The sequence below is a fragment of the Cebus imitator genome, unplaced genomic scaffold (assembly GCF_001604975.1).
Source record: "Cebus imitator isolate Cc_AM_T3 unplaced genomic scaffold, Cebus_imitator-1.0 Scaffold264, whole genome shotgun sequence".
NCBI classification, from domain to species: domain Eukaryota; kingdom Metazoa; phylum Chordata; class Mammalia; order Primates; family Cebidae; genus Cebus; species Cebus imitator.
The window spans coordinates 1,837,128-1,864,431 of record NW_016107579.1 but is presented as its reverse complement, the minus strand read 5'-3'; the positions used below and the strand labels follow the sequence as shown (position 1 = coordinate 1,864,431).

The following is a 27,304-nucleotide window of genomic DNA, read 5'->3' as shown; positions in this document are numbered from 1 at the left end:
CTGCCCTGTGCTGGGGCTGCAGAGTTTCCAGAGAATGAGAAGACAGAGGATCTTCTTCGAGGAGCTTGAGCCCCTTTCAAGAGACAAAGTCTGGGAACAACTAAAGCCATGGGAGAACTTCATGGAGCAGCTGGGACTGCAGGTACAGGGAGATCCTGGGGAATGAGGGCCTCATGGGGAGGATGAGGCTAATGGAAGGGAAGGAATAATTCCATAGGCAGCTGCAGGTGGGGCTGGAACTTGGAGGAGTGGCCTCAGGTTCCTCTGAGTCAGTTGATCATCATAAGATCTTCCAACAGGTGTGATGCTTACATGACCCAGTGCCTGGCACCTTGGAGATCTCCAGTAAACATCCATTTCTCTCTCCAATGCTTGACACCTTTCACTGCCTCCCATCCTTCAATGTCATTCTCGGACCCTTGGAGGCAAGCAGACTTTGTGTGTCCATGTGTATTGGTTCTCACTGGGCATGTTTCCACCACAATGATCTCTCAAGTCTATGGCCCCTCCCAGCCTGTCTTCCCATCCTTCAATATCAGTCTCTATCCCTAACACCTCTCCTTGGCCCAGATGAGCCTTCCAGGGCCTCGTGAGTCTTGCCCAGACTGGCAGAGCTTCCCTACAGTATCCTTTGTCTTGTGTGGGTAAGGTGGGAGAGAGCAATAATGGCAGGGGGAAGGCTGGAGAGTGCAAAGCTGGGAGTGGGCCCAGGGAGATGGGCACTCAGAGAGGAAAATAGAAGCTTAGCAAGCACCTCGCCTCTGCAGCTCTAAGGGATGTTTGCTGTGGCTAGAGGAGGCGGGTCTGCCCAGTTGTAGGCACCCCAGCCCTGTTGAAATGTTACAGGGACCAAGGGCAGGGGAATGTGACAGCAGCCACACAGGCACTGGGTCGAATCCTGCTTCAGTCACCTATTCTGCTGTATGACTTCAGGCAAGCTGCTTTAGCTCTCTGAGCCTCAGATCCCCCAGAAAGAAAATGAAGATGGTGCTAGAATAGGCCTCCTTGAGGGTGATGTGAAGCTGAAACAATGCTAACACCATGCTTAACATGGTTCAGGGAGCACAAGCAGCATTGAATGAATTATATACATTAGTAAATATGTGCATTTTTGCAGCTTCAACAAGCCCAAAGAACAGAATGGTCCTTAGGGTACATGGAGCCCCAGGAAAACATTTGATTAAAACTGTGTTATGAAATCCACATGGAGTATAATAATTTACTGATGAAGATTTAGAATAATGAGCATAGAAAACGAACGTGTTTGCTTATTGTCCAATCAGTGCTGGTGAAGATCGTTTGGAGTGAGTAGGCGCTGTGTCTTCCTGGTCAGGTCCAGGAGCCATCTGCCTGTCAAATGCACATACCTGGCTTATTACACATTTCCTACTGTGAGAAAGAGGTGGCAGCATCACCTTGTAATGCCACAGCTTCTTGTAACCTGTATGGCCTGAAACCATATTAGTCTTTTTACCTCTGCAGTTCCTTCATGCTGTTTACATCCTTCCTCGCCCATTGTGGTGCCACGAGTGCTGACTCTGGTGACTCTTTGAGTTGTTATTGTGCTTTGTTGCTGATGACCCCATGTGCAAGCCTTTCCCTAATAATGCAAGAACAATAATTCGTCTTCCAGTCGTGTGGAATTTACCATTTGGAATTTTGTAGCATAAACATCAAAGAGCATATCCTCCACCCACATCTTCTCTTGAACTTGTCAGGTTGCGATCACTGCATCTGCGGAATGTGACCACCGTCATCATGGCCCACGCCCCTGCCTTCCACACACCATCACAAGGGCAGAGGATAGGCAAGGGGACGAGGGGAGCAAGAAGATTGATCCATCCTCACTTTGGTGTGTCTTAAGATGAGCCGAGGGAACATGATGTCACCACACCTGTCATTGCAAGAGCATGCATCCATTGGACAGGTCTATTGACATTCTCTCCAAAGCCCTCAGAAATGGGCGTGGCCGCCCCTGAAGACTGCCAGACTTGGAATCTGTGGGGGAGGTTAGGGGCACTGTCCTGGGTCCAGTGACAGACGGCACATGGGATAAAAGATGCCTGCCACCATCCTCACCGCTCATAGGTGCCATAGACTTGAGAGAGCATGTGGTGGAAACATGCCCAGTGAGAATCAATACATGGACAAACAAAGGTGGCTTGTACCCAAGGGTCGAAGGGAGATAGTGTGTAGCTCAGAGCCTTAAATTCCTCCTCTGTCCATCTTGAGTGAGGTTTACCCCCAGTCAGCAAGTCAGCCCCATTCTAGAGGCCCATGCTCTTGCCATCCAGTGAAAGAAATATTATCCTGGCCAGCAGTCACAATCTGCAGAGCAGACTGCCCTTCTGGAACCATGGGCTAGCCTGGGACAACCCTCCAGGCCTGAGTCCTGGAGCTCCTTCAGTTGTCTCACAGACCTTATGTTCAGGGAAGAGGGCCTGCGAGCATGTGGAAGGGGAGAAATGCGAACAGAGGCCTTGCTGGTCCGGGTCTGGGTGGCTAGGGGTGTCCTGCATAGACAGCTCTGCCAGCCCTGGAGATTTGCAGGTACTAGAAGGACCTTAAGGAAATGTTAGTGGGGTTGCTTCTAGAATCTCCGATGTACACAGGACTTGGCCTGGGCCTGGGATGCCCTGCCTGAACAGAATTCCTAGCCCTGGCTGGGACTAGGTATCCAAGGGGAGCTCAGAGAATGTCAAGGAAATTGGGGACATCAGAGGCACAAGGTCAGGGCATGGCCTCCTTGCCTGGGCCTTAAGGAGTGCTTCCAAAGAAAGTGCTGAATGAGATTTTGAATCTAAGGTTAATAAAAAACTGAATTGCTTAAAAATTTCTCTGCCTTGTCCAGCATTCAGTCTCATTGCTGTGGGCCTGCTGGGCTGCAGCTGGGCAGATGGGCTTAGTTTGGGTGGTGATGCCCCAGCTCCCCCAGGGAGGCCACTACTTGCAGAGAATAACTCAACAGGTTGGTGTTTCTCCCTGGGCCTTGCCTTCCTGTGCCAGGGAAGGGGTTCCCCACCTGGTGAGACATTGGCATTAATTGCAGATGTTCCCAAAGTCACACCAGATCAGTTAAATCCGACTCTTTGGTGGCTTCTGTGCTCAGAGAATGGATAAAGGGAGGAAATGAGAACAGCAAGGGCTTTGGCGTCAGCAGGTCTGAGTCCAAATCTAATTCCTCCCCCTACAAGCTGTGTGATCTTGAACAAATTAACTAACTGCTCTAAGACTGTTTCCTCCTCTGTAAATGGCATACTTATGCCTCATAGGACTGTCATGAGTGCAGTGATGGAAACTTGACTGGTAAGTCAAGCAGAGATGCTTCTGTTTTTCACTGGCTGGATGACTCTAGGCATGTTACCTAACCTCTCTGAACCTTCATTTCTTCAGTTTTTAAATGGATATAATGATACTACCTCCCAGGACTGTGAAGACAGAATAGGTAAAGTGTTTTATTTTATTTTTAAATTTATATCATTTTATTATTTTTTAGTTTTTAGTTTTTGAGATGGAGCCTTGCTCTGTCACCCTGGCTGGAGTACAATGGCATGATCTCGGCTCTCTGCAACCTCTACCTCCCCAGGTTCAAGCAATTCTCCTGCCTCAGCCTCCCGAGTAACTGGGATTACAGGAGCACACAGCCATGCCAGGCTAATTTTTGTATGCTTAGTAAGGATGGGGTTTCACCATGTTGGCCAGGCTGGTCTCAAACTCCTGACCTCAAGCCATGCATCTGCCTTGGCCTCCCAAAGTGCTGGATTTATAGGCATGAGGCACCGTACCCATCCAGTATAAAGTAATTTAAATACCTAACACAGTACCTGCACTTTATAAGGAATTTTTACAATGTTTAAAAATAAAGACTATTCACTTGCCTGTATGGAATGGAGGATCCAAATCCCCCATCCAGCTTTTAGCTGTCTCCACTGTCGCTGTCTGGCTCCCCCGGCCTGACAACACACACCTCATCAATCCTTCTCTCCCCTAACTGCTCCAGTCATATTAATCTTCCTTGTTCTGTCTTATCTCGGAGTCTTTGCTCCTGTCAGGTGCGACTGAATGATCTCCCCTCTCCTCTCTGCCAAACTAGAATGAGCATCTCATTCATGCCTTTGTCAAATTAAAATTTTCTCCGTGGTGAAAAAATACCACGAATGAGGCAAAAGGACAAACCAAGGGAATATATTTACATATTCATATCCATGCCACACGAAGGGCTCTTACAAATTAGTGAAAAAGAACAATAACTCCATTTTTTAAAAAGAGGGAACGAACACGTTTGGGCAGTTCACAAATGGGGAAGTACAAATGATCAGTAAGCACATGAAAAGCAGCTCAGACTCGCTTGTCATTAAAAACACACATCAACACAATGAGATGCCATTTTTCACAATGATGTTGGCAAAATAATGATGACGATATACAGTGCAGGCCAGAGCATGGGGAGGAAGGCACAGTCATGTACTGCTAATGGGAATGTAAATCAGTGCAGCCTCTTTGGATGAGAATCTGGCAATATTTACCAACATTTAAATGTGTCACCCCTTTCAGAGGACAGTGCCACTGGCAGGAGCTATTTTACAGTTGTAATACACAGTCACCTCTAGGCACTCAACAAATGAGTAGTAAGCTCCTACTACAAGCCAGGCACTGGTCTTACACTGGGATTGCAATGTGCAGGCAGCAAAACACACCTTTGTATTAGTTCCCTGTTGCTGCGGTAACAAATTGCCACAAACAGAGTGACTTAACACACATGTGTTATTTACACTATTGGAGGTCAGCAGTCTACTGTGAAGGTGTCAGCAGGGCTGCGTTCCCTCTGGAGGCTCTTGGGAAGAATGGTTCCTTCTGTTTCCAGCTTTAGAGGCTGCCAGCACTCCTGGGCTCATGGCCCCCTCACCCTTGCTCTGATTTGACTCTCCTGCATTCCTCTTCCTGGGATCCTGGGATTTTTTATTGGACCCATTCAGATAACCCAGGATCATCTTCCCTCCTTGAAATCTTTAATTAAATCACATTTCCAAACGTATGTGGCCTTTGCCACATAAGGTAACACGTTCACAAGTCTTGGGACTAGGATGTGGACATCTTGGGAGTTCATTACTCTGCCTGCCACACTGCCTCATGGAGTCAATATTCTAGGGATAGTGATACACAAAGATATCCATGGCAGCACCTCAAAGAACTTGAAAAGTCTAACTGTCCTTTAATAGTCACCTAGTTAAATTGGTTCCAATACAGCCTTTTGGTGGAATACCAGGCTGCCAAGGATCTGAACATGATATCCAGGCTGTGGTCACAGGGCTTCATCTCCTCGATACTTTGCTAAGTGAAAAATGCTGTGCAGAGCAGGATGAGCACTAAGCCGACACTTGTGGTAAGGCAAGCATAACTGCTTTTAAATGTATAGAATATATTTGGAATGATACACAAGAAACTGTTAACAGAGACCAGGAATGGGAATGAGGGGTTTCAGTCAGGGTGAGACTTGCTTTTTATAATACATCCTGTTGTATGGGTTGAAGGCATTTGTGGGGCATCTGGAGGGTGGCAGAGGTGTGGCAGAGCTATGGCAGTGCTGTGGCAGTGGGCAAGGTGGCCCAGGCAGCAAGGTGACACCCAAGAGAGACAGAGCAGCAGCAGTACTGCTGGAGGGGTGCTTGGCTGAAGGCTGCATGGGCACATATATCTCCCTGCTCTTGCTTAGATGATGCCGATAGAAATAGCAAAGTCTTTGAAATGTGTATTCATTCAAGTTTTACTTAAGAATGACAAAACACATACTTTGCTTCTTTTTTTCTCCTCTTCTCTCTCCTCTTTCTTCCTCATCTGCTTTGGAGGGCTCTTAGGGAGGAAGCAGATGAAGTTGGGTGGTAACCACGCCCAGCCACCCCTTGGTGTCATTCCTGCTAGGGAACATGTGGACGAGAAGAAAGATGAAGGTGGTGTCAGGTTTTAAGGGGCAAGCCGTGAGAAAGGAGCCAGGGAGGAAGGCTCAGGGAGAGGCAGGGAGACAAGTGGGATGAGACTCCAAGAGGTGTTGAGAAAATCAAGGGCAGAGAATGTTTCAAAAAAATGCACAATGCATTTGGTATTTTAAAAACAGTTTTTTAAATGAGCAAAGCAAGGGTTAACACTGTCAAATATTTCCTGTATCCATCTATTCATCTCTCTCTCTCTCTCTCTCTCTCTGTCTCTGCGTGTGTGTGTCTATCACCTGTCTATGTATCTATGTATGTATGTATGTATGTATGTATGTATCTATCTATCTATCTATCTATCTATCTATCTATCTATCTATTTATCTATCTAATCTATTAATCTGTCATCTATCTATCTTATCAGTAAATACTTTAAGGCATACCTGCCAAGCACAAGGCATTGTGTTAGAATCTGCAGGCAATGTTATAAGGAGCTTACAATTTATTTGGGTGAAAAGTGAAATGAGCTATAAAATATTTAAATAACAGCTTAACCCCAAAGCCACAAAGGAAAAGACTGATGAATTTGACTACAAGAAAATTTAAAAGCTTTAGTACAGAGAAGGGAAAAAAAGCTTCAGGATAAACTATAAAGGTATTTAAAATGCAAACGACAAACAAAATACTAATTTCCTTGATTTATGTTGAGAGAACCATTGAGAAAAAGACTCTAAATGAGCAGATGTGAACAGGAAATTCTTAAAAATGAAAGCTTGGAGGAAAATATTCTCATCCTAACTCATAATTAAAGAAATGTAATTCAAAACAACAATGAACCTTCGTCAGTCACATCTCAGATTGGCAAATATTAAAATGCAAATTAGCACCCAGCACTGTCAAAGGTGTGGGGAAGTAGGCACCCTCTTATTGCTGGTGGGAGTCAACGGGCACAACCTTTTTGGAAGACAATTTAGGAATGTGTCAGCATTTCAATTGCATATACTATTTAATCCAGCAATTTCGCTACAGCTGCCTCTGCAGAGGTTCCCCAAGAGGCACTGGGAAGGGGCTCCCGGCACCACTGCTTGTGATAGCCCTGACTATAAACAAGCTAAGGACTGAGGACCAGGTGAGTGAGTTATGCGGCATCTGTACTGTGGAATATGCCGTAGAGATAAGGAAGGATAAACTCCACTCGGCAGAGAACAGTGTGTTCAGCACCATGCCATGTATGTTAATAAAAACCCTACATGCTGTATATGGATTACAGTAAATTATTTTGGGGGGAGAATACATGTAAAACCAGTAACCATTTCTGGCTTGACACACTATGGTTGTTCCATCAAGTGAGATAAGAAATGTAGGAGCAGCTGGGCACGGTGGCTCAAGCCTGTAATCCCAGCACTTTAGGAGGCCGAGGAGGGTGGATCACGAGGTCAAGAGATCGAGACCATCCTGGTCAACATGGTGAAACCCCGTCTCTACTAAAAATACAAAAATTAGCTGGGCATGGTGGCGCGTGCCTATAATCCCAGCCACTCAGGAGGCTGGGGCAGGAGAATTGCCTGAACCCAGGAGGTAGAGTTTGCGGTGAGCCGAGATCACGCCATTGCACTCCAGCCTGGGTAACAAGAGTGAAACTCTGTCAAAAAAAAAAAAAAAAAAAAAAAAAAAAAAAAAAAAAAAAAAAAAGAAATGTAGGAGCAGATTCCTAAAAAAAATGTGTTAAAAACAAAAAAAAGACGTGCCCCTTTGGTGTAAACCATGAGTCTGACTTTTGACTGTGGAGTTTAAAGTACATCTGGGAGGAGAAATGAGTGGGGGTTGGTGTAGAAAGGAAGGCTAAGGCTGGTACTATGCATTTTATGTTTCCAAGAACTGTTTTGAGAGGGGAACAGCAGACACTGGGGCCTGTTAGGAGATGGGGTGAGGGGGGAGAGCACTGGGAGAAATAGCTAATGCATTCTGGGCTGAACACCTAAGTGATGGGTTGATAGGTGCAGCAAACTACCATGGTACACATTTACCTGTGCAGCAGACCTGTACCTCCTGCACGTGTACCCTGGAACTTAAAATAAAAATAAAAATTAATTAAAAAAAATAAAGTGAAACCAAAAAAAATTTAAAAAACAGTTTGAACTTTATCAGCTAAATATATTACTATTTTATCATGCATTTTAAATAAAATTACATACTAAGACAAAAATTGAGCAGCTGGCCCACATGGGAGAAACGTCAATGAATTGCTCAGCGAACACGGGCCAGGACAGGGACTCTCTCTGACGGCCCCTCTGACCTCATCGTTTCTCTATGTTGTGAAGTCGTTCTGTCACTGCATCTTGTTCACTGGGGCCCATAGGAAGATCTCCTACAAAGGGTCTGAGATGTTCCCTGACTACCCCCAGCCCCTATCATCTCGCCCAGGACACTCCCGTAGCAGAAATTCGCTCTGAGTAATTTCCATTTCACTGTGATCTTAGAACATCAAAGTATTGTTCTGCCCAAAGACAGAATCATCCACTGATTTGGGCAATTCTATGTGTAGGTGTGTGTGTGTCTGTTTGTGTGTGTTCCAAAGAGAGTGGCACAGCTCCTTGAGCAAAAGAAGACCTGAATTGGGAGCCAAGAAGGAGATCTGACTTCTAATCTAGATCAGCAGCCAACCAGCTGTGTCCTGGGGCCAATCTTATTGCCACTGTAGGCCTCCATTGTCTCTAAATGAAGGACTCCAACTCAAGTCATGATATTATTTATGTATTTTGAGACCGAGTCTCACTCTGTTGCCCAGGCCAGAGTGCAGTGGTGTAACCTCAGCTCACTGCAACCTCCGCCTCTTAAATTCAAGTGTTTCTCCTGACTCAGCGTCTCAAGTAGCTGGGATTACAGGTGCATGCCACCACGTCTGGCTAATCTTTGTATTTTTAGTAGAGACAGGGTTTCACCATGTTGGCCAAGCTGGCCTCGAACTCCTGACCTCAGGTGATCCACCCACCTTGACCTCCCAAACTGCTGGAATTATAGGCGTGAGCCACTGTGCCCAGCGTCATGATGTTTAAAAATCCTCCCACGCTAACATTCTGATTTTCTACATTTCCTAGGCCTTGGCTCAAGCCTTGGTAATGTATTCTTCCATTTCTCTACTTTAGCATAGAGGATCCTGTAGAGCAGAGCCTACAGAGGGCTGGAGTGCATGACGCTGTGGGGTGAAGAGTTTGAGCCTTGGAGTCAGATACCCCTGGATTTGAACCCCTTTTCTCTCCTCACAAGTGTGGCCTAGAACAAGCCAATTATTCTTTCAGAGGGTGGTTTCTCTCTTTATAAAGTGCCGTCTAAGTGGTGGCACAGATTAGAGATGCTTCATCTCAGGGACCCGGTAGATAGTAGATGCTCAATAAAAAGAAAAATTCCTATGATTTCACCAGAAAGTATGGTAAAAGAGCACAGCGTGCCCTTCTCCCTCCCCTTCTTCAAGTCTTCTCAAATACCCTTCCTCTAGGCATTTATGTCACCATCCTGTGATTCTATATGTCATGCCTTGCTGGAATTGCCTGATGTCCACTAGACTGTGAAGTCCTGAGGGGCCTGGATCTGGACTTTCATCCCTGGATCCCCAGTACCTGGCACAATGACTGGCACAAAGAAGCTGCTCAATACACTTTTGTTAAGTGCACCTGTGTGGCTTCTTGCCACAGGAAGGCCTGAGAGGTCTGCAGGCTTTGCAGGGTAATTTTGCCTCTGATCTGCCGTATGCCTCTGCTCTGTAAGCTAACCCTCTATGGATGGGAGTGAAGAGGGCTCTCTGGGAACATTGGTGTAAGCAGTGACACCTTGGTCTCTTTGCCTGATGGGGATTTGGCCCTGGGCTGTCAGCTTCTCCAAAAGTCAAGTCCATTCATCCAGGAGATAAAGCACCATTGGGTGCAAAGCTAGGAGCATCTGTAAATGCAACTTACCTGGTGCGGGACGGGGGGTGGGGCTTATTTTTAATCTCAGCCTCTTTTATCAATGACAGCAAGGGCCACAATCAGCACCACAGTCACCTTTGTTGTCTCTGAGAACTTTCTACACCCACACCCACATGGCTGGGGTGCCATGGAAAGGCCCCCTCAGCAGGCCCAGGTAGCCACAAAGGGTCCCTGCTGTCCACGCCAATTGACAGCTCTTCTCAGGTCCCACAGGGAAATCCAAGCTTATCTCTCCCCTGACCTGCCTGTCTCCCACATTCTCTGTTTTGGTGACTAGCACAACTACACACACTCCTGGGAACCCTGCCTGGGAATCTGGAATCAGCTAGAACTCTGCCCTCTGCTCTGTGCATTGCAGGCCCTCCCATCCCATGCCCCTTGGCCTGTGCCTGCCCCATGCTGTCTTGGCTGGGCTCCTGGGCTGACCTCCTAACAGCCGTGTCCCCTGAATGTCCAGCCCCACACTGGCTCGTGCAGCTCCCTCCTCCTGCAGCGTCTGCTTCTCCCCTTGTTGCCTTGTACTCATTTTTCAACCCAGGCGGGGATCCCAGGGGAAGGCTCCCTGTCCTTCACCAATGCAGGCGGGTTCCCATCCTCCTCTGTGTCCCTGCATCCCATATTAGATCATCGAGCTGTCTGTTGATGGTTCTGCCCCTCCGCTGGGCTGAGCACCTTGAGGGTCTGGCAGGCCCAGGTCGCATGCCCAGCATCTGCTGCAGGCCTGGCACTTAGAGTGAGCCCAGGTAAGTTTGTTAAAACAAAATTAAACCAGAAACACTCCTTGGGAAAACAGCTGGAGGAGAGAGGCAGCTTCCAGCAGAGGGAAGGGGGTCTATCAAATGCCAGAGGGCATGAGGCAGCAGGTGGCCCCCGAGACCATGGGTGAGTGCCTGCTGGTGTGGGCCTGTGCTGCCCTGCCCTCCAGGCAGGCCTGCGGCGAGGGGCACTCTTCAGGGGCTCTGGGCCTTGGTATCCAGCCACCTTATTTCACAGATGGCACAGCCCCAAGATGGGTTGTGTGAAGGCCTCCTCACTCACCGGCCCTTAGTAGGAGCCCCACATCCAGGAGTCTTCCATGCACAAACTGTAGGAGATGGTAGTGGTGTTTAAACGACCCAGTCCCACTCTTCCTAGTCCAAAGGAAGAAACGGGACCTGGAGGAGAAAGACTTAGCTCGATGTCCTAACCCACTATTTGCCAGACTAGGGACTAGAACTCGAGCCCCTTGACTACTTTGATGTTTTCCCGCTACAGAACTCCTCGTCTCCCCAAGCTCTTCCGAAGTCCCTCCAGCAAACCTGTGGGAGTAGCCACCTCCCCCTGCCCAAACTCTTTACCCTGGGGAGTTGGCATTGGAAGAGGGTGGCAGGTTAGGGGCAGACATGGCCTTCTGGGTCAGCCTTGGGTTTGGACTCCCCGTTCCGCTGCTTACCGCCGCTCCGCTGTGTGGCCCTGGGCAAACCCAACCTCTCTGAGCTTGTTTTCTTCTTAATAAAATGAGCACTACGGCCTGTCATGGGATTGTTCTGGGGAATTAATGTCTGTAAAGAACCTACAGAGTACCAGTTCACGGTCGGTGCTTAATATGTGGGAGTGTCCCCGCGTCCTAAGGGCGCTGGCCCCCTGCACATAGCTTTCTGAATGCCGCCTGTCCAGAGTCAGCCGTGGATTTGTTATCACGCGGGGGTCGGGAAGGAGCGAGCGAGGAGGGAGTTTGGCGGACCCTGGGTCCCGTGCATCTGAAGAGGGGCATGCTTCTTCAGAGGCGGGTGGGCCGGGGCCGGGAGGCCGCAGGAGCCTTAGCGGGGAGCCGCAGCCTCTCCGGGTCCAGCGCCGCCCGCGAGCGCGGAGGAGACGGGCCGGCTCCTGGAGGGCTGAGAGCGGCCTGCAGCGCCCCCGCGTGCCGGGAGAGAGAAGGCGACCTCCCGCCGCGCGCCCGGCCGCCGCTGGACGAAGCCCCCCGAGCCGTCTACTCGGAAGGGACAGAGGGGCGGGGGAGCCCAGGTTATGTTTGCGGAGCCCAGCGACCTGAAACTCACCTTTCCCCAGGCTGTTCCTCAGTCTCCAGCCCTGCCACTACCTGCAACAGCCAGTCATCCGCCCAGGGTTCGCTAAGTTCCTCGGGGACCAAGCACCTGTGTGTACCAAGCACCTTCTGTGTGCCACGGGGCACCTGCTACGTTCTTCCCAAGCCTCACCAAGAGGTGTGGAGATGCAGAGAAAAACTCTCATCAGCTGACCCGAGCACTGCAGTCAGAAAATCCAGTAAAATGCTGCTTTGACATGCATTTGAATAAACCTGCTCATTTCGTGTTTTATCTTTACTGTTATTTTGAGGGGACAAAATAAAGCAGCTTTGTCCGTGTTCATTAAAGTTGTACTATATAGAGCTAGGGAGCGCGGTGCAGGAAGGAGTTTCAATCTGGCCCTGGGCCTGCTGGGAGTTCACATCAGAGGCCTCACCTTCCTGGGCCACCCCAGCCCATCGCTGTGCTGAAATCACACTTCCTCTTGATTTTCTGTGGCCCCCGACCTTGGTGCAGGAACTGGGTCTCTGCTTTTCCTATTAGCAGTGTTCAACACAGTACCTCGCGGATAGCAAGCACGTGGTGTCAGTATCTCCTAAGTTGCAGTGGGGAAGATGCAAGGTGAGATGGTGAGGTTTGGGGACACGGTTGTGACAGGTACAAAGGAAAACAGGTGAGGCACGGGATTAAGCAGTGACGAACTCTTGGGTTAGGACATTAAACTATCAGCAGCCATCGATGTATTAGAGCTTCCAAATGTTCCATTCTCGGGAAATGAGACTTAACCAGGAGGCTGGCCATGGCAAGAGCTGGTGCCTAGCTGGGTGGAAAGGAGAGGGGGCAAATGAAGGTGCTGCACAGGTGTCTTTTGTAGGATGAGTGAAGGATCACTCACCTCTGTCGTTGAACACACACCTGGGTTCAAATCCTGCCTCAGCCTCCTAACAGCTGTATAACTGTGAACACAGTTCCTCATCTGTAAAGGGTCCTTGTAAGTGTCTACCTTGCAGATCGCTCTGCAGATTACATGAGAGAACATGTGCCTGGCACAGGGTGAGCCCTCAAAGAATGGCCTCCTGACAGTCTCTTGACACTTCCAGGAAAGGCAGCAGCATCCCCTCCTCACTCCAGAGTTGGATCCTTCTCCCCTGACAACCCACCAGCACCTGTTCCTCCCCATCCGCTCAGCTGCTAACCTTGGCTCATGCCCTCTGAGAAAATAGAAGCAATTTTCAGATGAGAACTCCCTCATCCCTCATCTTCCCACCACCAGATCCACTGGTGACTGCATCTTTATTCATAGTTTTGCCTTCCTACTGCTGTACTGGAAAAACTATTCCTGTTCCCACCGATTGCTCTGGATCCTTTGCCCTCTTGTCCTCATAACGACTCTGCACCTGAAATTATGCCCTGTCTCCTGAATTATTGATTTCTTCCTCTCTACTGGGTCATTCCCATCAGCATACAAACAGGATGTATTATATTTTGCTCTAAAATGCCAAGTTCTCCCCTGTACCCCTTCTCTTTCCCCTCATCTTCGGCTCCATTTCTTTTCTCAGCCTGTCCAGCATCAGTGTTCTCTGGACCCTGTACCTCCTGTCCTGGAATGGGCCCGCCCACCAGTGACACACAGCAGACCCAGGGCATCCAAGACTTAAAGTCCAAGCTCAGGAGGAGGAGGTTTCTGGGTTCTTTGATGATGCATATATATTGCAATTCATTGCTTGCTTTAACTGGCAACATTTTTTTTCTGTTTATAAACTAACACTCATGGTAGACAACCCCCAAGCCATGGAAAAGTACAAAAAACAAAATTAAAATCAATCATATCCTATTACCAAAGAGAAACATTTTGGTGTGTTTTCTTCCATTTCTTTGTAGTTTTCCCCTCAGCTTGTACATTTTTTAAAAACAATTCATTTGTTTTATATATATATATATATATATATATACACACACACACACACACACACACTGCATGCCACGTACCATCCTCAACAATGGGGATGTAGCAAGGTAGAAAAGGCCCCTGCTTCAGAGCAGAGAGAGGCAGTGAGCAGTTCCAGACCTTGCTGAGCACCATCATGCAAGCAGAACCCAGGTGTTTGAGAAACAATTCATTTGTTATATATATATATACACACACACACACACACACACACTGCATGCCACGTACCATCCTCAACAATGGGGATGTAGCAAGGTAGAAAAGGCCCCTGCTTCAGAGCATAGAGAGGCAGTGAGCAGTTCCAGACCTTGCTGAGCACCATCATGCAAGCAGAACCCAGGTGTTTGAGACTCAGGACAAAAAGCATGGAGGGAGAGATGAATGACCACAGGTGCTCCGAGTATGGAGTTCCTCAGGCTGGAGAGTAGATTTTGGGTAGGAGGAAAGTGATGATCTGAAAGCTGAGAGGTCATCAAGGCCAGATGACCGAGGACCTCTTACACTGTGGCTGGGAGTGGGGACTTCCTTGTAATGACAGCAAGTGGTCTTGGAAGGGTTTTAAACAAGGGAAGTGACTAGATCGGAGGTCCCTCTGGCTGTTTCTGTCTAATGGATAGAAGGAAGCACAGTTGAAGGGAGAGAGAACAGTTTGGATGCTATTTCAATTGGGCCACAAATGGTGTGGCTTGGGCATAGGAGGGTGAGGATGGAGCGGTTGGGGTGGGGAATAAGAGGACAGACCCAAGAAACATTGAGGGTGACTCAGGTCTTTGGTGCTGGATTGAATCTGGAGTGGAGTTGGTGAGGGAGGAGGCAATTGTTCTTGTTTCATTGTAGTCTTTCTGCACATATTGTTTTACAACATTTTTCCTTAAATATATCATGAATACTTCCCCATGTTTCTAAGCATCCTCTGTAATATGGCTTATAATAGTTAAGAGTCTGTAATTACATTTAATGTACTATCATTTAGTTAACCAAATCTCTACTGTTGGCTGCTCGCTATTTCTCATTCTTCTCTAGAATAGAAGCAAATCTCAGCTCATACATCTAGTCAAATATAGTGAAGTACCTTGGAAAACCTCCTAAGTCATCCATAAAGTACAGTATTCATTGTTTTGTATGCACACCATGCATACTAATGTATATGTGTAAAGATAAAACGTGCAGCCTATGATAAAGGAGATACATACGAAATAGCACTTTAGACTACTGTTTAAATGGCCGCTTTCTTTACATGTTTCTGAACACAGGTAGCAGAATTTACGTAAGTTAAAGGCACATTTGTGTGACTCCACAGTGTTCTTCACAATACTGCAGAGAGCTCGCATGTACTTCTGTGGGTTGGCAGATCGTCTCATTAGCCTGGTTCTGCACCCCTTCTGTCCACACCCCTTGCCATGTGGCACTCCCCAGTCAAGGCTGTGCATTTGGGGCAGCCCCCGGACAGGGACTGAGCAGGACAGGGAAAGGCACTAGGGCCTGTTACTCCTGCCCCCCAGGACCCCTCTGAGAGGCCATCCTTGCTCTGGGTCTCCCTGTAAATTTGGCCAATTCAGGGGTGTGTCAGCATAGCAGTCCTGCTCATCCTGCTTCCTCCACCTTTTCCCTTTCACAGGTGCTACCCCCAGTAAGTCTCCTGCACGCCTAATTCTACTTCTATTGGCTTCTGGATGAGCCACAAACTCACCATCCTACACCTCCCAAGCCTGGTGCTGATGGGAGGGCCTGAGAAGATCCAGTGTGCAGAGGGCGTAGTGGGGCCAGTGTTGGGGGATGGTGAACTGGGAAGAGTCTTGAAGGGTGACTGCAACGAAGGCTGAGTGCCTACTGTGTGCCAGACACTACTTTAAATGCTGTCTTTTTGCTTATTATTTCAATGAATCCTCACAAGAACTCTATGAGGAAGGAACTGTTACTATTTGTTTTACAGGGAAGGAAACTGGGCCCGGAGAGGATGGACGGTTTTCTTGTGCAAGTGCTGGAGCCATTGCACAGCAGCACCAGGACCCTAACCTGGGCCTTCGGACTCCAGAACTTTTGTTCTCAGCCACACCTCTATGATTTGCTGCTGGGAAGTGCCCTGTGGGGTTCCCTGCTGGGCAGGGAGCAGCAGGAGGGCTTGTGCACAGGGTTTTTTTTTTGAGAGTCCCGCCATCTCTGTCCTGCCCAGCCAGTCTGCCCAGAGCTGCAGGCCGCAGCCAAGAATGGAGAATAGCGGGGAGGAGACATTTCAAGTGGACAGTGCAGCCAAGCCTCCTGCCACAGAATCATGTGGAGGCCATGCCCCACATTCAGCAGCCCCAGATGGCACCGTAGTGCTGATCTTACCCAGTCCCTCTTCTGCCCCATCATCAGCCACAGAACCAGTGTCCTGACACACAGCAGGCATGTGCGTACGGCAGCCCCTGTGGATCTGAAAGAGAAGTTTCTTCAGCTTAGCACAGCCTGAGAGTTATGGGAGGAGTCACCTGGCAGAGAAGCCAGCAGCAGCAACCCTCCTTTCTGTCAATCTTATTGGTGCCGGACAGACCTGGGTTCGATTCCCAGTTCTGCCGTTCTTAGGTATCCGTCCTCTGTAAACTAATTTTATCAGTTGCTGCATAACAAGCCACTCCCAAATCTAGTGGTGGGAAGCCGCAGCCATTTGTGATTTCTCAAGAGTTTGTGGGTTAGTTGGGCAGATAGTTCTTCTGCTGTGGGCTGGACTTGACCAGCTCAGCTAGGCTCACTAATGCAGCTGTGGTTAGCTGTGAGCCGGCTGATGAACAATGGCCTCAGCTGGGGCAACTGGGTCCCCTCCCCGTGCTCAGCGCCCCTGCCCCGTAACTGTCGGTCTTGTTTTCATAACACAGCCCAAGGCAGAGCAAGTGAGTGCAAGGTCCCTTGAGGCCCAGGCTTGAAACTGCTTCCCAGCACTTCTGCCACTTTGTTGGCCAAAGCAAGTATCGAGGCCAGCCCAGAGTCAAGGTGTGGGAAGCAGACCTTGCTTCTGGGGAAAGGAGCTGCAGTCACATTGCTAGTGCTATAAATATGAGGGGGAGCAGAGTGCAGCCAGCATACCACATTGCTCTCCCACTCTGAGGTTGAGTTTGCTCATTTATAAAATGGGAATAATATTATTTATATTATGTGATGCCCTAATGTAAAGGAAATTGGCTACAATTTAGTCAGGAATAGGCTGAGGCAGCCTGTCAGTGCAGCATGACTCAGTGGGTTTGGAGTGCAGGTGCACAACTCCAAACGTTATGGAACCACAACATGTGAGGCCTATGATGTAACCACTCATGTGCTCGTGCTTGGCTGGGAGCCACTGTTGCCGGTAAAAGGTATAACTACCTTGCTGAGGTTGTATATACGGCTTGTGCCCACAGCTTACCTGTGCCCAGAGAGAGAATAAAGCCATGTTGAAACTCCCTACAATTTCTGGAGTGTTCTTCCAGCTTCCTGCCCCTCACCCACTAATTCCCTCGGACCTCAGTTAAAACCTGACACCAAGCGTTCTGTGTTCTTGAGATGGTTGGTCAGTTGTTGCCACAAGAAGGGACACAGGAGAGGCTCAGGAAAACAAAGTCTTCTATGCTAACAGATCCTGAAGCCACAGAGTCACTGCATGCCAAGAGGGGGGTCATGTCTTCCCCACCCTTTAAGGTCCAGTTCAAATTGTGCTTTCTTCGAAATACCTTTTCGAATACTCTCACTCCAGATAAATATTTCCATTCTCTTAATCTGTAAATCCCACTCACGTATGGAAGGAAGGATCAGTGAGACTCTAAGATTGATTTCAGGCTTACAATGTGGTTTGCAACATGGAGAGTGGGCTTATCCCAGCAGACAGGGAGTTGAGAGAGGGCAATGACCTGTGGGGCAGGCGGAGTCAGGGTGGAGCACACAGTATAGGGCATGAAGAGAGTTCACGTGTGTGCTAGAATGTTACCAGGTCACAGTCAGGGGAGGACAAAAAGGGGGAGGGAGAGCTCACCATGAGAGATGTTATGTCTGAATGACTGAAGAGATGGTCAAGACTAAGGTTGACCTTAGGTGACCTTCACCTTTTGCATCACCACCTCCACCTCCACTTTCCCTTGGCTCTGGACCTGAGAGAATTCAATGAAATGTGTGTGTTGAGTGGGTACATCAATGGGGATGGGAGGTATGAACACAGTGACACTCAGCCACAGCCAGAAATGCTGAGCTTTATTGATGGCCCTTCTCCAGAGGCTGCTCAGTTTCCCCAGGGAGCTCCTCAGAGATCCTCTGCTTTCCCATGTGTGAGCCCAAAGACACCTCGGGAGCAGAGCAGTGAAAGGGCTTCCTGGTCAGGTGCTGCACTCCACGCCTGCGTCCTCGCTGTGGTCGCAGTTGTGAGAGCCCCAGCTACTCTTGTTGCAGTTCCACAAGGTCGTCTCTGTGCCCCGACACTGGACATCATCCAGCCAGATCTGCCCAATGCCTTGATAGAGAGAAAGCAAGAGAGAGCAAGAAGGGTAGGATTAGAGTCAAAGCAAAGCAGCCATGTGTGTGCCTGGGAGCTTCCGTCTGGGGTAGACTGCCGAATCCTCCCGCAGTCATTCAGGCCCATTCAGGCCCAGTGTGCTTGGTGGCTAGCTTAGCCTGGGCTTTTATAATGACTCTGCCTCCATTCTATTCTCTACCTTTCCACAAAGCCTCATGCCAGTATTTAATACTTAACCCCCACACTGTTTGAAATCTCTTCCTAGGGAGCTGTCCCAGCCTTTAGTCTCTTCTCTGCTAATTCACTCCTGTAGCGTCCACCTTCCTCACATGCTTCTGTAATCATGCCATCGCCCTGCTGCAAAGCAGGGATTTGGGTTGGGGTGAGGAAAAGGAGCATTTGGGGTTGGGAGCAAGGGAAACCAGTCTTGTGTCCTGCTGGGCCAGCTCCCATGGACAGAGAGAAGGGCTCTGCCTGGGGACTTAGCTCCTTCGCTCAAGGTTCAGACTTTTGACTGAAAGACATAGGCTGAGTCGCCAGCATCTGAAGACAATTCCCCCAAATTTTAGTAAGTCCCTGCTCTGATTTGTTTTCTCTTCCCTTTCCATCTTCTCTTTAAAGATGATCATAACCAAGACTGCTGGTCAATCCAGGTTGCCGGTTTGCAGACAGTTGGAGTGAATGTCTGTGTTTGCCCGCCCTGCATCTTCTCTCTGTTCTTCCAGTCCCAGCAACTTAGCTGTCCTTTGGAGAGCCACCCCTGGCAAACACCCTCAGCTGTGTGGCATTCGGACTCCAGGGCTAGATGGACATTGACCAAAGCCAGGCCAGCCTTCACTGTCAGCTCTGGTAAAGACAGCTTATCTTTCTGGTGGGGTTGCCAAACTGGAAGGACTCACACCTGGAGCTCTGTGCTGTAGAGGTTTTTGGTTGCTTGGACTAATACTTTTCTTTTAAGGCAAACCACATTGAGTCACTTGTCAACACCCCACCAGCGAGAGAAAGCCACATCCACACCTCTGGGAAGAGACCCTGACTAGGGAATCACTTACCAGCTCCCACATTATACGCGGCCCTTCCTCTGGGGAAACCCAACGTGCGGCAGAAGACAATGGCGTCATAATCGTCCCAGTCATCATCACAAATGGTCCCCCAGCTGCCTTTATAGTAAACTTCAGCCCGGCCTCGGTTATCACCGCCAACAATCCTGACGGGCAGTGAGTTGTAACCTGGGTGAAGAAACACACATGGGAGAGGAAGGGAAGGCCCCTTGGGGCTCGGGTAAATGCAGGCTCTTTGTTTTCATGTTAAAGGTTCTACAGTTAAGGAAAAGAAATGCCCCTGCTTGGATATCACCAGAGCCTGGAACATCCCACTTTATAGCACCAACCCAACCTGGCATACAGCCTCCATGCACCTGGGGCCTGCCGGCACAAGGCCAGGGTGCAGGTGCTCCTGTGGCTGGTTTGTAAATCGCATATACCATGTCTTGTCATGTGTTGTGGAGAGAAAAAAGAAAAGTTAAGAAAAGAGAAGGAAGGAAGGTAAGAATGGAGGGAGAGAGGAAGGGAGAGAGGGAGTGGAAAGGAAGGAGGGAGGGAGAGGAAGGAAAGGAAAAAAGGAGGAAGGGAGGGAGGGAGAGAGAAAAGGAAAGGAAGAATGAGAGGGAGGGAGGGAGTGGCGGGGGAGGGACGTTGCTGCTCTGTGCCTGTGTGCCCTGGGCAGGTTCATTCAAGGGACCAGACCCATTCAAGGGACTTTTCCCCAAAATGAGAAATTTCTTTGAGAACCAAGGTCTCTTACCCCAACAACACAACACACAGAATTGACTTGAAAGCACGCATTCATGAGAATATAAATAGTGATTACCTGTTTCACCTTTTGCTCCCTTTACTCCTTGCTCCCCAGGAGATCCTGTCATGAGGAGAAAACCCACACGGTGTGAAGGAAACCCAGGCAGGACCCCTTTGCCTGCACTTGCAGGAGTGGGGAGCAGGTAGAGGGGTGGGGGTGGTCAGACTCTCCCTGGGTCTAGCCTGTGGCCTGGCATTATGGAGACGGGACATCCTGATGGTGTCAATGATTGAGCAGGAAGAAACGGGCCTGAGCCACAGCAAGAGGGGTTGAAGTTAGATTGGGTAGGGATGCTTGGTCCGGTCAGAGACATGAAGCGGCATGCGTGCATCTCCTTCATGGAAACCGCCTAGGGGAATTGGGTTGTGGGGCCAACGTTCACATTCCTGCCTCAGATGCTAGAGCCGCGCCTTACTCACTGCTGTGTGCTCCATGCTGAGGGAAACCCCCAGAGCAAGACTTGTCAAAGTAATAAACCTCTACCCTCCTGGGTTCTGTAAACCCCCAAAACTCTGAAAACAGGGCCTTTCCTACTTTAAGGTACAGAATTGACTGTAAAGCATAGCCGTAAGAACCAAGGAATCAGATGCAGAGGCCTTACCTTTCTCTCCCTTGTGTCCCTTCTGGCCAGCTAGTCCAGGGGCTCCCTTGGGGCCTGCCAGCCCTGGGCTTCCCCGTTCTCCCTTCACACCTGCAGGGCCTGGGAGGAGAGACACTGGTCAGCTCTGCCTTCCCAAGAGAGACCCAATGGCCTTGCTGTTTAATAAATGAGTTGTCCTCAGCTGCCAGGCCTCCCCCATGGCTGGGCTGTCTGGGTGTCCAGTCTGTCTTTGGTCCCTCTGGGGGCTGCACTGATCTCTCAACTCTTAGGTGAATGCTGTCGAGAACAGGCAGATTGAAATAGCTGTGGTGGTATTCCACAGGTTGTTGGTCCTTCTGGGATTACACAGTTATGTGGAAGTTCCAGCCATGCTGGGAGAATTTGCTAGAATGTTTCTAAGCCTCCATGACTCCTTCAGTGAATTAAAACAGTAATAGAGGCCAGGTGCAGTGGCTCACTCCTGTAATCCCAGTGCTTTGGGAGGCCGACGTGGGAGGATCACTTGAGCCTGCCAAGGCTGCAGTGAGCTATCAAGGCACCACTGCACTCCAGCCTCGGCAACACAGACACTTTGTCTCTAAAAATTAAAAAAAAAAAAAAAGTAATAGAATATCTAGCTTATGAGGAAGAAAAGGTGCTCAAGCAACGTGTCTGAAAAATCTCGCTTTTGCACTCACACAGACAGGGCTGTTGAGAGGCCTAGAAATGCCCTGCAGCTGGGCCAGCTCAGTACCCAGCAAGAGGCAGTGGGAGGCAGGGAGGAGAGGCTTGGGGGCCACAGCTGAGGTGGGGAAGCAGCAGCCGTGGACTGGAGTGGAAGGGGCACAGCTCCATGGCGGCTACACAGCCTGGAGCCTCTGCCTGCACCCCCAGCTCTCCTGATATTTTTACCTTTTGCCTCCTCAGCCCTTGCCCCACACCCTACACCCCTCAGGATGCTGAGTTCCTGTTGTTCCCCAGGTTTTGCGGCAGAGAAATCTGAGGCTTCACTGACAGAGCCCTGGAGTCTTAACCTCCACTTTGGGGGAAGGTCACAGATGTACATTCAAAGTCAACAAGACCTGCCCTCTGAGTAAGCAGACCTTCTTCCCCGTCATCACTCTGAGAGGTAAAAATGCAGCCAGCCCTTTACCTGGAGCTCCTGATTCTCCTTTACTTCCTTGCTGTCCTTGAAGTCCTAAGATCAAAACAAAAAAAGGAGGGAGGAGATAATAAAACTTAGATATTAGACATTTTTAATCTTGGACAACTTCTACCTTTTGTCTGATTAATGCAGATGGAAAGATACATTGGTTCTCCACGATTGTTTAAAGCCTCTTCAGCAGATCATAAAAAGAGACAGTCTGCAGATGAATGAGAACAGGTGTGCTGGGGGTGAAACAGCAAGGTACTGATGAAAGCCTGGGTTAGACAGACCCCAGAGGCAGCACTGGCGTTCCCTGTCCACCAGTAACCTGACCTGGTGTCTAAATCCAATCTCATTTCCTGCTGTTGCATTTATATTGGAAGAGAATTGGGAGATATTTGAAAAATAAAGTTATCTTCATGGCCAAAAAGACTGTGGAGGGGACTCAGTGGCCACCAGGAGCTGTGGGGGTCCTTACCCATAGTAGATGCTCTATAAGCATTTGATGGTTTAGTTCATTGTGGCCCCATTGACTAAAGACTTGTGGCTAAAGGGTCTAATATACAGAAAATGGAAAAATCATAACCACAATCATTGATGATTGTCCTATTGTAGTTAATGTTAAAGGTCCCCTTTCCCTCCCTCCCTTTCTTCCTTCTTTCCATCCATTCATCTTTTTTTTTCAGTAAACTTTCATGGAAGACCCACTGTCCCCAGCACCCTGCTGGGTCATTGTGAGATAATAATTTGTTCATTTAGCAAGATCATGGCCTCTTGATTATAAGTGCCAATATTCACTCTATTTCAGAGGAATAGGACTCCTCAAGGCTGCTGCACAAACTTGGGGAAATGCAAGCTCATTACTGACTATCAAGTAACAGTTACTAGAGGGTAATGAGGGGAACACAAACAGTGAGTCATAAATATCTGTGCCCCCGGCCAAGCAGGGAGCTCGGTTAACGACCTTGCAGTTGCCTAGGGGAAGTTCCTGCCTGCGCTGCCCTGCCTTTCACTTCAATCCCTGGATTTCCCAAGCACCTGCAGTGGAGGGCAAGGCGAGGGGCTGGCAGGCCTTTTCAGGGCCCCTTCTTGGAATAATGAGCAAGATAAACTGTGACTTCCGGAACATTTCAGATCCCACCCGAGGCTTGGCGCTGCCTGGGGAGGAGGGTTGGAGAGCCAAGGAGCTGGGAGCTGCTGCTGCAGACCAGGGCAACAGGAGAAGTGGGAAGCACTAGAAGATTCTGAAAGGGCAGCTACTTCTGTTCCTCGTTTTAGGGAAGGGGACAGAACTGAAGCTGGAATAGGTTCTTGTAAGAGCCAGAGGTGCCTTAGAGGTCAGCCCGTGGCAGAGAGGCCCCAGCTTACCCATTTGTGCACACACTTGTCTCTCTGAAGAGAATGCCTCACCCCTTTGGTTCACCTGGAGAACTCGTATTTAGCTTGTAAATTCTGCAAAGATGTCAGATGTCATCACCTGTGAAGCCTTCCCTGCCTCGCCCAAGGCGTGATATCCTTTCTCCCAAGGCAGTAAAGCAAAGTGGTTCCACAGTCTGACAGCCTGGGCTTGAGTCCGCTTCTGTCTTATACTGACGTTGTGACCTTGAGCCAGGTGTCCCTGCTCTGAGCCTCCGTCTCTTTCTCTGAGGCTCCTTGCTGCCTCCTAAAGCACTAGCGAGGCTGAAATGAAATCATGTGCTTCAAGTGCTGAGCCCCGTGCCTGGCCAGCGCTGAATAAATGATGTCACAGGACCCTGTGGATCCTGTGTCCCTTCCAGGTGGGGAGCACCTGAGGCACTGGGGTTGAGCCCACACACGAGCCGCAGGATTGCTGCACAGCAAGCACCCGGTAAATGTCTGCTATTGACCTGAAAGGCTTAGCCGAGGTTGCCCAGCAGAAGTGACATATGTTTCCCTTCTGCTTACCTGCATTTGAACAGCATATGTTAAGATTGGTGGGGAGAAAGATCACAGTCTATATGTCTACGGTGATGATGAAGTAGGAAACAGTCCATATCCAGGGAAGTCAGTGTTTTGGGGTCCCTGAACCTTGCTTCTAAGGACACGCTCTTAAGGTAGAGATTTCTGCAACATGGCACCCTCTGGGATGCAGACAGAAGGGGCCGAGTCTGGATGTGGGCTGTTTCCTTCTTCATCACCATCATAGATATATAGAATGCGATTTTTCTCTCTACCCATCTTGACATATGCTGTTCAGATACAGGTAATCAGAAGGGACCTCAAGATACTGTGACCCCTGTTTATCATGGCCACCCAAAGAGATGCACTTCTCCAACTGCCCTCTAAAGCACTAACAGTGAACACCCTCTAAAGACAGGAATCATAGAAAAGCCCCTGTTCACCAGGTCCATGGCCCCAAGCCTGACGCTCCCTCTTCATTTCCCACACTCTCCCTTCCTAGCTCCTCACCTCCAGGGGACTCAGCATTTCCTGCTGCTTGTACTGTGCCAGGCACTGTGCCAGGGACTTTATGTACATTGCATTGTTTGATCTTTCAGCCACCCTCTAAGGCAGTGTGATTTCCCTCCTTTACAGGGGAGGATATACACACTCAGAGATGCTAGATGAGTTATCCAAGGTCACACAGGAGTGAATGGGGAAGTCAGGGGTGTCATCCAGGCCCAGCCTCCCACAGTTCCCTGAAAGTACCTTTGTTCCACCAGTACTAGGCTCACACCTCTCTGGAGTTTCACTTCGTCCATCCATTTGGTTCCCAAGACATCTCCAGCCTCCCTGGGGCCATTTCTTCCCCCCAAAAGAGGAGTAGTCAAACTAGATCATACATCAGAATTATCTGGGTGGGTCTTGTTAGTTAACAACTTGTTAGGTCCCACCCAGAGTCATTGGTTCAGAGATCTGGGGTGGGAATTCAAGAATCCACATAACTAACAAGTTCCCAGGAGATGCTGATGCTGCAAGTCCAGGGACCACATTTTGAGTAGCACAGCCCTAAACAACTCTCACTTATTCTTGAAGGACCAGTTCACACCCCACCTCCTTTGAGCAGCCTTCCTTGTCTCTGTAGGAACTCATAGCCCCCTTTCGTGTCTGAACCCACAGTTCATATGGCAGAGTCTGGACCTTGATGAAATGCTTTCTGATATGTGTTTAATGGACATTGGAAATTAGAATTGAGGTTTGTGTGATTTCTCTCCAAACCTCACTGGACTCTGAGAGGATGCTGGCAGAGCAGCTGTTCATAGACTAATCAATGGAGGAGCTAGTCATTACTTCACTATAAATCAAGGCAGCATCCTGATAGGATCAGCTCCTGCATGGTAGAGGGAGAAATGGCTGAAAAATAGGTTCTAGAGCTGCATGTTGTAAAACTATACCAGAGAGCAAATGAATACTGGATTTTCCTTCTTAACCATAAGCAAACGGGCCTTCCCTGAGTATCACAAGCTTATCAAGCTGACAGGGCTCCAAATATTTACTTGCAAAGTGTTTTTACAGAAATAATTTTCCCCCAAGAAAAGCATGTTAAGTTAGAAAACACATGCCTTTCAGTTGTTTAATGTTGAGCTGGTGTTCTGACTAAAGTCTTCCATTGTTCCTGTTCCCAGGAAGGCTGCCTGTTTCAAACCCAGGGTGCTGTGAAACTGTCAGGGACCTGGTGTTCTTCTACACTGCTTGCACGTCACAGAGAAGGAAACTGAGGTTCAACAAAATCAAGTAGCTGAGGCTGTGGTCACCCGGTTTGTTAGTAGTAAGTTCAAGTTGAGGCTCAGAGCTCTGATTCTGAGTTAAATGTAGAAATTTCCAACACATTAAGAAAATGTTTCCTTTCCTTTCCTTTCCTTTCCTTTCCTTTCCTTTCCCTTTCCTTTCCTTTCCTTTCCTTTCCTTTCCTTTCCTTTCCTTTCCCTTCTTCCTTCCCTCCCTTATTTCTTTCTTTCTTTCTTTCTTTTTTCTCTTTCTTTCTCTGTTTCTGTTTATTTCCCTCCCTCCCTCCTTCCTTCCTTCTTTCCTTCCTTCTTTCCCTCCCTCCCTCCTCTCTCTCTCTCTCTCTCTCTCTCTCTCTCTCTCTCTCGACAGGTTCTCACTCTGTTGCTCAGGCTGGAGTGCAGTAATGCAATCATAGTTCATTGCAGCCTCAAATTCTTGGGCTCAGGTTATTCTTCTCCTCCTCCTCCTCCTTCAGCCTTCTGAGTAGCTGAGACTACAGGTACATGCCACCATATTCAGCTAATATTTTAATGTTTTCTAGGGAGGGAGCCATTGCTGTCTTGCCCAGGCTGGGGAAACTTTCTTTTTCTTTTCTTTTCTTTCCTTCTTTCTTCTTCTTTCTTTTCTTTTTTTCTTTTCTTTTTTNTTTTTTTTGAGACGGAGTCTCACTCTGTTCCCAGGCTGGAGTGCAGTGGCTTGATCTTGGCTCACTGCAACCACCACCTCCTTGATTCAAGCAATTCTTCTGCCTCAGCCTCCCAAGTAGCTAGGATTACAGGCATGCACCAACACACCCAGATAATTTTTGTGTTTTTAGTAGAGAAGGAATTTCATCACGTTGGCCAGGATGGTCTTGATCTCTTGACCTTGTGATTCACCCTCCTTGGCCTCCCAAAGTGCTGGGATTATAGGCATGCACCACTGCACCCAGCTGGGAAACTTTCCTAAATGCCATGCCAACTTGGAGGCTAGATGCAACCTGGCAAATTTAGGATTGAGCTAATAACTGACAAATCGACCTTGTGGTAAGAAGTGAGACGGAGGATAAGGGATTCAAAACTGGGGTATGTATAGACTTCTGCAGAGCTCTCTAAGAAACTTAGAGAAAAATGGGGAAGAGCTTTGTAAGTGACAATTTAGTGATTTGACTTAGTAGAATTTAATAAATTATTGGACTACCTCAGTACTTAGATATGAGGAATGGAATTAACTGAGAAATTATATTCATGCTATAGGGCTTAATTGCTATTATGGATGATCCTTTGGTCTATCTTTAAAGTAAAACATCTTCAAATACAGATGAGAAAATGAATTTTGAGTGATTTGCACTTTGGTTTTGCCCCAAGAGGAAAATCAAAGGGCATGAAAAATTCACATTGTTATAGTTTAGACATAAAGGTCATTGAGATAAAGAATTTTCAATCAGATTGGTGTTTTGGAGTTTAAATGTTTTAGCTACTTCTAACGTCATTTCATGAGGTGGAAATGGTAAAAAGAGAAATGTCATGATTACAAGCTTAAGTGGAGTCCTTCCTTATTTATAAACAAATAGTATTTAAAATAGCTAAGAGATGTAGAGCTAAGATTGGGTTATTCTTCTGCAATCTTTGAAACTGAAAATGTTAGAAAAACTAAGTGACAGAGGCAGGACAGGGTCTGTTTCTAGCAGGTAAGAAAAGTGACCCTGAGAGAAGGTTCTGCAGGGTTTGA

General features: G+C 48.3%; 1 protein-coding gene across 2 annotated transcripts in view; it reads right to left on the bottom strand.

Annotated features, from left to right (window-relative positions):
- Window positions 1–18,054: 18,054 nt before the first annotated feature.
- The window catches only part of MARCO (macrophage receptor with collagenous structure), a 41,492-nt gene continuing 32,242 nt past the window's right edge, over window positions 18,055–27,304 (bottom strand). For both annotated transcript variants that reach the window (XM_017500237.2, XM_017500238.2), the window contains 5 exons: window positions 21,911–21,955; window positions 20,779–20,877; window positions 20,193–20,237; window positions 19,376–19,552; window positions 18,055–18,320 (listed from right to left, as the gene is read on the bottom strand). In XM_017500237.2, the coding sequence (XP_017355726.1) occupies window positions 18,187–18,320; window positions 19,376–19,552; window positions 20,193–20,237; window positions 20,779–20,877; window positions 21,911–21,955 (500 nt within the window). In that variant the 3' untranslated portion in view covers window positions 18,055–18,186. The remainder of the gene's footprint in view (window positions 18,321–19,375; window positions 19,553–20,192; window positions 20,238–20,778; window positions 20,878–21,910; window positions 21,956–27,304) is intronic.